The sequence below is a fragment of the Cyprinodon variegatus genome, unplaced genomic scaffold, assembly GCF_000732505.1.
Source record: "Cyprinodon variegatus isolate N-32 unplaced genomic scaffold, C_variegatus-1.0 Scaffold77, whole genome shotgun sequence".
NCBI classification, from domain to species: domain Eukaryota; kingdom Metazoa; phylum Chordata; class Actinopteri; order Cyprinodontiformes; family Cyprinodontidae; genus Cyprinodon; species Cyprinodon variegatus.
The window spans coordinates 883386-894976 of record NW_015150530.1 but is presented as its reverse complement, the minus strand read 5'-3'; the positions used below and the strand labels follow the sequence as shown (position 1 = coordinate 894976).

The 11591-nt window shown below is 37.6% G+C and overlaps 1 protein-coding gene across 1 annotated transcript; it reads left to right on the top strand.

Annotated features, from left to right (window-relative positions):
- The first annotated feature begins 583 nt into the window (after window positions 1–583).
- LOC107083565 lies at window positions 584–2816 on the top strand. The gene is made up of 5 exons (XM_015372884.1): window positions 584–734; window positions 1143–1457; window positions 2111–2189; window positions 2413–2470; window positions 2546–2816. The coding sequence occupies exons 1-5, from the start codon at window positions 617–619 to the stop codon at window positions 2633–2635; spliced, it is 660 nt and encodes a 219-aa protein (XP_015228370.1). The 5' UTR covers window positions 584–616; the 3' UTR covers window positions 2636–2816.
- Window positions 2817–11591: the final 8775 nt, after the last annotated feature.

The window sequence follows — 11591 nt, the reverse complement described above, 5'->3', positions numbered from 1 at the left end:
TCTGAGGAGCATCATCACTTTGAATCAATCACAGGAGAGGAACATATCCTCGTTGCTTTGCTTCAGCTTCAATTCATTGGGATCAGACAGCAAACTGCTTTTTAACAGATCCCCTCAAATTTCAGAAGACAAACAAGGTTTGTCCCTAATTTTATCTTTAAATGCTTCTTTATGAATAAGTAAAAAAAATAATCAATTCAACAAAAAATGTATAACTGAATGACTGTAACAAGTCTATCTTAATTTACAGACAGGGTAGTAGATCTCAGACTTCCATACCAGTACTGAATCCTCTCTGATTAACTTTTGTCAAGAATACATTAAAGAGGAAACCAAAACTCAGTTGTTGTAAAGCTTATGTTAGTGTCTTACTGAATGAATGCCTCTAACATACATTTTTGGTGGTATTTTGCTATACTTTTTTACAGTTCCTCCAAAGATCCTGCCATCTTCTAGTTGCACCAAAACTGCTAATCAGATCAACTGTTCCTGTGAAATCATGGGAAACCCTCCCATGTTGCAGTGGATTTTTAATGGGCAACCTATCAACAAATCTGGGAAGGATTTTACTATCAGGGACTCTAAGAATGGCACATACCTGAGGAGCATCATCACTATGAATCAGTCACAGGAGAGGAACATATCCTCGTTGCTTTGCTTCAGCTTCAATCCATTGGGATCAGACAGCAAACAGCTTTTTATCAGATCCTCTCAGATTTCAGGAGATACACAAGGTTTTTTTTTTATTTCAATTATTAACTGTGTATGTGTGTGTGTATATATATATATATATATATATATATATATATATATATATATATAATCTCAGAATATGTAAGAAAGTATCCTCTGTAATTTAATAACCTAATCTACCTAAATAACATACCAATACTGATCACTTCTCATTCCTTAGTTGCTTTTCTCCTTAATATGCATCAATTAATGCATGCTAATCAGAATTAAGTATTCTCTTGCATGAAGGAGTGAAATTGAAAACAAAAGCCAAAGGATTTTTCATGAATCAAAAATGTTATTTATCACAATGGTTTCGAAGCGGGTTCAAACATGACAGCATTTTGGAAACTTTACAGGGAATATTCCAAGGTGGAATTGAATATTTACTTCTGTTTTTTTTTTTACAGTGCCTCCAAAGATCCTGCCATTCTCTAGTTGCACCAAAACTGCAAATCACATCAACTGCTCCTGTGAAACCATTGGAAACCCTCCCATTTTGCTGTGGATTTTTAATGGGAAACCTGTCAACCAATCTGGGAAGGATTTTGTTATTAGTGCTATCAGTGACTCTAAGAACAACACATATCTGAGGAGCATCATCACTTTGAATGAATCACAGACGAGAAACATGTCATCTTTGCTCTGCTTAAGCTTCAATTCATTGGGATCAGACAGTAAACAGCTTTTTATCAGACCGCTCCAGAATGCAGCAGAACTGCAAGGTTTGCAAATCAATGTTTCCTCTGTTTTTAATTGAATAATGTATTTTGTCCATTATTTGTTTAAAACTGAAAGAGCAACAGTGATCAATGAGTCAAAAGAAAACATTTTTTTTATTTATTGCAATAAGACAGAACTGGATTTTTATGTAGTTGCATGGGACAATTGAATTGGAAAATCTTTTCAAACTAGATATTTTATCTAAAAAATGTCTTCCTCACCTGCATCTTCATTTATTTTTATAGAGAATGCTGAGTCCAGCTTAAGCTTTCTGTTTTAGAGTGAACAATTTCTGTCTTGGTTAGAACAAACCTTTTGTCAAGCTCAGAGATTGATCCTGGCAGGATCTGAACTACACATGTTTTAACATCCTGTGGCAGCAAATAATTTTAAGAGAGCATTTTGAATATTCCAGTTAGAAAAAAATGGTAAAGAAATTGATCTATACTTTCAATCGATCAACCTCTCCAATCAATCCCACTAGCACAGTGTATGTTGGGTAACAACAGATCTGAGATTTTTCTGTCAGAAATGCTTGTTTTGAATGTTTTTTATATAATTGTATATGGTTAATATTGATACAAAAAGGGTTGGTAAGTTATGGCCAACATTTTCAATCTAAGGGTTTTAATATCCATTTTATCTTGCATTTCAGATAAAAAGCAGACGCCTTTGCTCATCGGCACAACTGTCATCTTACTAGTTCTAGTATGTGTGTTGCTGTTTGTTATCAGGTAGGTTAGTGGTTAAAAATGAACCAATCTATTGTATTCTAGGCTGACTGACAAGCACTTCAAGGATAGTATTTAAGGTTGCAAAAAAAAAAAAATTCTACTTTAGCGTAACAGCATAGCGAATAAGTACTTTAATTGCGAAGTTCTGGTGTTTAGATATTTGTCTTCTATGTCTGTCTTCAGTTAATAAACATGCATATTAATATCGGATTGCAATTTACAGGTTTCAGAAGTCTCACCGTTTCTGGGAAATTAAAACACTTGAAAGAAAAAGAACAAAGGTAAATTGTCTTTAGGTTTTGTCATATTGCTTCCTTTTATAATCATTTTTAAACTTGGATTTTTGTTAATTTTAGGTACAAAACACAGCTGAAGACATTGATTCCAGCACAATTGAGCTGAAAGATAAAGGAATTGCCCATTCAGGTTATGGTGGAGCTGAATAAAGATGTTAGTTTAATGATTTATTTTTGCTTTTACTAAACACATTAATGATGTGAAATGATGTAGTTTCCATAACACCTTTGCTGATAAAGTGGTTTGATTTGATTTTTGTAATAGTGTTTATACAATAATATTTCTGCTTAAAGGATTTGAGAATTCTTTTTCATACACTTGTTCTTAAAGTTAGCCATGATACAATGTTGCTAAATGTTACTTTTGGAAGAATGTTACTCCAAAAAAAAAAAAAAAAAAAAAAAATTATAAAAATCATTAAAGGAAAAAGTTTATAAACATTTCTATGTTTCATGCATAGTACTTTAAAAATAGTACTTACTTTAATGCTTCTCCAGCTTAATGTTTCACTTGTTGTTGGACTTTTATACTTTATATTTAATTACTTTAACACAATTGTTTCAGGTCCTATCCTGCTAGCATGAAACAATTGTGTTAAAGTAACTAAATATCCATAAGCAGATGCGGAAAATGCATGAAGTATTTTGTTTCACTTACCCAGCTAATCTGGAAAGCAAGATTGATAAGTGTAGCACTCAGGTTTAGTCCTACACATTACTAATCTGGGACTCCTTAGATCGAATATGTCTGGGGGAGAGGAGGGGCATGCAAACTAATTAGGTGAAGTGACACCTAGTAACTGTCTACCAAAGTTTTAGCCAATCATAGTAACAATTGAAAGTATCAGACATCATGAGAAATAAAAGTAAGCTTACTGGTCTTTTTTTAACGATGAAAATCATAAACTCTAACAGATATATCAGCACCTTCCTTTTCCACTGCCATGATTATTTTGTTTCAGCTGCAGAGGTGGAGCTATAACTTTTTTGTAGGGGAAATCAGAAAGGGGAAAAGGCTATCCAGACCTGAGAATTGATTTGTTTCTCAATCATTTGTAATTTGTGTACGTAATTTGCAATTTATAAACAATAACAAATGGTATATAAATACATTGAAATGAATTGTTTTAGTCTCCTATGCACACTGTTTGGGCACTGTATTGTTTGTTATAAAAAATCACTTGTATTTCAGCTTTCGCATTAGGTTGTATAGAAAATATTTTTATAGTTTGATAATATTTTGGCAGAGAGGGAATTAAGTTTGAAAGAAGTTCAGTTCCAATAGGCACAAAGGACAGCCCTGAGTCCTCAGAATCATTCTTGGGAACACATGTAGTTTAATATCGCAGCCTTGTGTAAAGCACATCAGACTTCGGCCTCTTTGTATTTTTAGACAAAACGGAGATTAAAACACTGTTTTACAACCAATGCATGCGTTGACATCTCCATCGTTCGAGCGTGGAACAATAGTAAAAAAGTGGACCGACCCCAGAGAAAATCCAGCTCTAGGCCAATCTTAACGAGAAGAAACCATTTTGAATCTGATAACTAGTATTACCATCTAATTGAATAATCTCTTAAACCAGTCTGAGTCTTTCTATATGTGACCTGCAAAGGGGGGGACTTTTTAAGGAAGATGCACTATAACACAGAATAGACTACAATTTTATTAAACAATTTACATAAAAAACATTTCTTTTGTTGAAACATGGCTTCAGGCCTTCTACTCGGTCCATGGAAAGAAAAGGGTGTTACGTCGAGCTGCGTTTCCCCATCAGATGCGGTTTCCCCTGCATCTCCACACCGCGCAGGTGGCATCATTCACCGTGCAAGCGACAGGAAACGTGCATGCTCCCTAAAGGCGCGAAACAGTCGTTCTGTGTTCTCACCACACGGGAACTACGGAGAGCATGAGCGATCAAATGTTAGCCTTTATGGAGAAAGGGAGAAATCGAGATAGATGTTGCTGTAGCTATAACAACCCAAAACAGAGCATTTCAGAATTAGACATCCCCAGTTATTAATTGCATACACTCACCAGATCTGAACGCCCTGTTAAACTTTACACCCATGATTAGAAATAATGCATCAGATGTATATGGTTGAAAGACTGCAAAATTAATGCAAATGGTTTGTAAATAAAATGAAAGGACAGATACCAGAAATAAAAGAATTAATGAAACAAAAAGAGAATTTGGCTCAAATAAAAGAATTTCTGGAAAGGTTGTAAAAGCTGTGTTAATGTGCTTATACTGCTCATGATCAATTGTTGCTTCTACTGCCACAGGAAGAAGTTGAGAAACAAGTTGAATTGTTGTCAAGCATTATGAAATACACAGAAACTTTTCAAAATGAAAAAAAAAAAATGGATAAAGGACACCGAACAACACAACAGTTTACATGAACAACAGGATATAACTGAAACAAATAAATCCAGGCATATTGTGGAGCAAAGAGGAACAAATGGAGTTTTATTAAACATTTGTGATATAAATGGAGATGACATTAAACCAAGTGACAGTATTTCAAAGAGAAACTACAACTGGATAGTGAAATTGCTGAAAGAATGGAAGAATTAAAAGTACTCAAAAATCGAAGCACAACAAGTGGAAAAGGATCGAAAGCATCAGATGGAATGAACTATTATTTGAAAAAAGTGAAATCTCAACAGCAATTTAATGTGAATGCAGATGAATTCTATCCATCAGTACGTGCAAAACAAAGAACCAGATTGGAGGATGAAAAACAATCTGTGAAACACACTGTGAAGGAGAGCATGACAAAGGTCCTCAATTTTCTGTGTTTCATAAGGAACAAGTCAATAACCAATATATTAATCAAGAACGTGGTGCAAACATGAGAAGCTGCTGTAATGTAATGTAATTGGACATGCCTTCTAATATGCTGAATATCATAAAGAAGCTGCTATACAAACAGAGACAGATGGACAACTAAAGAATGTGAGCTACAGGAATGTCAAGGAAAAAGAGTCTTGCAGAGTCCCTTGAAAAACAGGTCAAAATTCTGACAGATCCGGTCTTTGGCAATATACAAGATTCTCTAAAGATAACAAAGTATCATACAAGCCAAAGTTAATGCCTCGGTCCAAAGGAGCCAGCTTTGAACCAGTGGAGAACAAATCTCAGGAAGGAAGAGAACAAAATCAGAATAAATGGGATGAATTTATGTATTTTCTGTGGAGCACTGTTGGGGAAAATAGCACTTGAGAAGATTGATTTCTTAAAGTAAAATGGCATATGCTTTGGCTGTTTGTGTATAGGACACATTAGTAAGCACTGCCGTAGTGTTAATTTTGTTAACGGAAACTAGACAAAAATATTTTCGTCAACGCACATTTTTCACCGAACTAAAACTAGATGAGACGAGATTAAAATCCCCACTTATAAACAATAACTGGGAGTAAATCAGAAATAATTTTCGTAGACTAATAAAGACAAGACGAAAATGCAGTTCGGTAAATAAAGACTGGGCTAAAATCTATGGACATTTTAGTTCACGAACAAAGAAGAGAGGAAAATTATATATTATATGAGATGGTTTTGTCAAATCCTGTCTCCTCCTCCGTGTCAGCTCTTCCGCCACACGCCCACTTTCAAACCTGGAGCGGGGCGGGCACAGAGTAGCCTACATAACTCATGGAGCAGACAGGAGCTAGATTCACGGCGAGGTGGCGACAGGTTAAAAGCGTAACATGCTTTGCACGGGGCTTGGGAGAAAGAGGAGACGTGATGTATGGACACATTTTCGCTTCATTGAAGGGGAGAAAAAAAACAAATGCTTGATTTTAGTCGAAGGGAAGGAATGTGGCCACATGGTAGCTGGAAAAAACACAACAAACCTGAAGAGACATCGCAGTTCACCACAAAGACATTACGGTAAGTTAACAGAAAGATTGGTGGTGGTTGTTTATAATGTAACATTAAATCAACGGCTATAATGTCCAAATGATAAATTAACTGATGTTGGCTAACTTTCATAGCATTTAGTATCCAGGCTGGCTACGTTACTTTAGCTTCTTAGCACGTAGCGACCGTAGCCACTTGTTGATAGAATTGTATGTGAAGTTAAATTAATGCTAACTTAGATATGTTATACTGGCCGGGTAACTATAGTTTCATTTAAATTGCAAGTTTGATTAAAGCAGACAAACGCTTTAGGTAATCTAGGAGCTGCAAGTGAACTATAGTTAACACAAAACACCTCGGCAGCTACACATGTATGCTAAATGCTAAAACGAACTGAAACAATTTATCAGGATAAGACAAAATAAAAATAATACACCACGCATAATTCAGAACAACTTTAATCTAGAATTTTATAAAATAGCCATTGCTGGGGGAACCACTACAGGGATTGGGATGCAAACTCCCAATGTCTTTATTTGGTGACATAAAATGCTGCTCTTTTTATCTGCACATTACTTTTACAAGGACATTTGATTTGCATCAATATTAATACAACCAAAATGCATGCACACATAAAAATGTCTGCAATTTATTCCTGCATAAAGTGATAGTTAGGTTGTTTGTATGAGTTTGAAATGGATTGTCAAATGTAGTTTTTACAGAGACTTAGTTTTTGTTAAGGAAAAAAACAGACCTATATGCTACTTATACACTTGGAATTCCTGTTATGTTGTGCATCTATCCTGACATAGTTTTAATTTCTGTTCCAGATTTAAGATACACCACCACCAACAACCTACCAGCCACCCAGAAACAAAGACAGGCCAGCTATACAAGCTTCCTCACTTGCCCACTCCAAATACAAAGCTGACTCTCATGACCAACATTTAAAAGAGGAAGCCATAGCACTGTGGATAGGCCGAATAGGCCTCCCTTCACGGACTGTGGAAAGTGAGGATTTTGTCAAGATGATGGATCAGATTGATAAAAGGCTCACTGTTCCAAAAAAAACTAAAATTGAAAACATTGTGGACAAAGTATACCTGTCAGAAAAGGACAAATTCAAACAAAGACTGTCCGTGGCATGCAGAATAAGCATTGGCTTAGATATTTGGATCAAAAAGGGTCTCACAGCTTCCTACCTTGCAATTAGCGCTTGTTATTTTAAGTCAGACGACAATAAGGCAAAACACATACTCCTGAGCCTAAAGCAAATGGCTCACCCACACACTGCTCATGCTATCGCGACTCTGTTGGAGGAGTGCACAACAGAATGGGGAATCCCAAAAGAAAAAGCCCTTACTATCATCACAGATAATGGGAGCAACATGGTTGCTGCTTTTCGTCGCAACAGTGAGGAGGACAACGAATCCAGCTTTGAGGAGGACAGTCCCCAGGATAGTGATGAAGAGGCAGAGGACCTTGATGTTGATGAAAGCATTGAAAGGTCAGTATGTGTGCATGATGTTTGCAGGGATTAGTACAACTTATCTCATTTTATGGAAGCCTGATATACAATGTGATACATAAAAGATCTTAGGCCACCGTGTGTTAGTATAATACTGTTGCTGCAGTAGATAGATAAGATTTCACTGTTTTGTATTCTAAAATGTCATCTGTAATCAGACATTTTAGTATTGTGTATGAGTGATAAGTATATGCTAATGCTGTGTTCCACTTTCTTTTCATTAGGTATGGTACATGGGAGAGGACACCTCCTGCGTGGTCCATACCCTTCAGCTTGTCATCAACATGTTCCAGAAGGAGCCTGCAATAAAGAAACTGCTGGACAAACTCAGGCACCTGGTGAGGCTATTCTGCAAGTCATCTGTTGCCATAGAGCAGTTACTGGGAAAGTGTGGACTCACCCTCACCAGTGACTGTCCAACCAGATGGTCCAGTACTTATTCAATGCCTTCTCGTGCTCTTGAAGTGAAGGACCATGTTGCATCGGTAGCTGAGAGCATGAACTGAGACAGCCTGCAACCCAGTGAGTGGCAAAAGCTGGCAATCCCGAAAGACTTCCTGCTTCCATTTGCAGAACACACAAAGGTACTTGAAAGCGACACCAATTCCCTATCCCTCGTTGTGCCTGCGTTGTTGGACTTGAGAGGTCACCTCTCCGAGTTCTCCCGATGCCAGAGCTACAAGGATGCAGCTACACTAGCACAGAAGATGAATGCAAATATGGAGCTACGCTTTGGCCTTTTCCTTGATGTCACAGATGACAGGTTCTCTCCTCTTGCTGCAGCTGCATGTTTAGTTGACCCCAGGGTGTCAGCAGATGGCCTTGTTCAGAATGAGAACGAGGAAATTCAGGATCTTCTGAAAAAAGCTGAAGACTACATCATTCGCAGTGTGACACCAAGAATCCGTGAGGAGGAGACTGATAGAGAGGAAAATGGGCAGACAGAGACCACAGAGACAGCCCCTTTGCCAAAGCGGCCTAGATTTAGATTTTTCAGTCCCAGTCATCCAGCAAGGCCTAGGACCTCTATCAGGCAGGAGATTCAGAAATACAAAGACATGTTGTCCGAAGCTGCTGCGGCTCAGGAAGGGATAGAGTTTTTGTCTTCTCAGAATGACACTGTGTTTGAGCTTCTGAAAGCTTTGGCCTTGGACCTTCTGGCAATGCCAGCGTCACAAGCCTTTGCTGAGCGCATATTCAGTGTAACTGGTGACCTCTCAACTGGCCGTCTCAACAGAGCAAAACACCACATTGGAAAGAAGTGCTTTTCTCAAGCTAAATAAGGTCTAAATATACCGTGTGTGATGGCAATCAGGAACTGTTGTATAATTAGTATTGTATAATTTTTCAGGTTCCTTCAACAACACCAAACACTGTTTACAAGAGCACCTTTAGAGAGCAGTGTTAGAGCAGCATTACAGTATACTAATGTGAGCAACTTCTGCATGTTGTAACTACATGTGGAGAGACAATGAATGTGAGACAGACTAACAGAGAGACCGACTAACAGAGAAAGACAGACAAACACAGAGAGTGAGTGTTGGGCTCTGGCTCCAATTTTAGTTGGGTACTTGAATTCATTTTAATGTTTGGATTGGATTGAACACATAAGTCTTGCCTTTTGTTGGCATGACTGTTGAATTTTTGTAGTTTAAATGTTAAAACATGTACAACTGTGATTAAAAATGAATCCTGTTCAGTTTATTTGCAAGTTAAAAAAGATTTCATACGTTCTGGCAAGCTATGCCTTGTTTCACCTTAAACAAGCTAAGCTCGTTCACACCATGGCAGATCATGGGAACGGCTACTAAGATCTATCCACAAAGTACTCAACTCCACCTTAAGAGCACAAACCCTTGATGAGGATGGCTTGCACACAGTTCTTTGTAAAGGTGAAGCCATCATCAACAGCCGACCAATCTCAAAGGCCTCAATGGATGTGAATGACCAGGAAGCAATAACTACTAATCACCTCCTATTGTTAAAAACCTGTCCATCCATACCACCAGGAGTCTTCCAACCAATGCGTGTATGACGTCATTCGCGCCAGCCTGCCACCATTCCTTTATCCTGTCCGCTGAACTGCAGCTAGTTTTACTCACATGCTTGGAAGATGTCTAGTGCTACTACCATAGATGATCTTGCTCTCGATATGGAATTGAACGATTCAGATTAGCCAGCCGAATGAATAGAAGGGGTAGAGCATAGCCGACTGTGGCCCGGGCTTCCTGTTACGACTCCAGTCCGCATGCGCGGATGACGTCAGACACGCGCCGCTTTGTTTTTAGGACATATAAATATAAAAAATATAACCGCGGATGTCTGGGGGACAGTGATTGGCCTCCATGTTCTGAATGCTGGCGTACCATAAAGAGTAAATTATGAACAGTTCAGTTTGTGCCTTCAAGTCGACTGCCCATAGGAAGATGTTACTTGGGTATAACGGAATATCTTGAGAACAGCTCCAAATGACACAAAACTTATATGGGTGAGTGGAACATGATGTAATATAAAATCAAGGGCCCAATGTAAAAAAAAAAAAAACGGCGTTCCCATTTAAGAAAATACTTGAGAGATTTGACATGTAAAATTGTAAGTCCAGAGGAACTCCTTGTGAACAGAAATTAAACTACACTGATGACGCCAAGGATCTGAGTGATGTTAGAAAATGCAGAGAGATAGTAGGTAGTTTAATCTATCTGGCAATATGCACAAGACCAGACTTAAGTTTTGTAGTGACCAAACTATCACAGCATTTCTCAAGACCTACCACAGAACAGTGGAGCACTGTCAAGCATGTTTTAAGATATCTAATAGGGACACAAGACAAAGAACTGTGTTACAAAAAGAGTGAAAATGATAACTTGATTAATGCATATGGTGACGTGTATTGGGCAACTGATTTACCTGATAGAGTACTACAGGTTACTGTGTCAGCCTAAATAAAAATGGTCCACCAGTCTCATGGAAGAACAAAAAGACAGCCTATAGTTGCACTGTCAACTTGTGAAGCAGAGTATATGGCTTTAGCTGCAACTGTACAGGAATGTTAATTTCTACAGCAATTGTTGGAAAACATTGATGGTCAGAAATATGGATCGAGAGTATATGTGGACAATCAGGGTGCCTTTGCTTTAGCAAAAATCCTGTGTATAGACAATGGTGCAAACATGTGGACATTCAATTTCATTTTGTGAGATCTGTAATAAAGGAGGGCAGAATTATTCTGGAATACTGTACGACGGATTGGGGGCGAAATTTCTTTTTGTTTTACATTTGTGTGTATACACGCACATGGGGGCCATACAAATGACCGAATACCATTTTGAGTTGCTGCAAGGAAATTTCAGCAAAATGGACTAGCCTGCCGCATGATTTTTTTACTGTAATTTTTGGGGTGTCTTTGAATTCAGCCCTCTGTAGGTTGATCATTTTCATTTCCATCAAATGATGTGGCATCTTTTTGTTCCTAACACATCACCCAGTCCATATCAGTATAAATAAACAGCATGACTTGTTTCCTCAGTGAGATGTGATGTGTTTTCAAAGTGTTCCTTAAATTTTTTTGAGCAGTGTACATTATTCATGGATTTACATTAAGGCAAGGCAAATTTATTTGTATAGCACAATTCAGTACAAACACAATGCAAAGTGCTTAACATGATTAAATTATATGAAAATAAAACAGAATCAAAGCAAGTAGGGAAAAAAA

Excerpts from the sequence above, each read along its gene's own strand:
- LOC107083565 (XM_015372884.1), top strand. The coding sequence starts at position 617 with ATGAATCAGTCACAGGAGAGGAACATATCCTCGTTGCTTTGCTTCAGC. Across the intron at positions 1,458-2,110 it reads GAATGCAGCAGAACTGCAAG|ATAAAAAGCAGACGCCTTTG; the intron begins GTTTGCAAATCA and ends CTTGCATTTCAG. Across the intron at positions 2,471-2,545 it reads TTGAAAGAAAAAGAACAAAG|GTACAAAACACAGCTGAAGA; the intron begins GTAAATTGTCTT and ends TGTTAATTTTAG.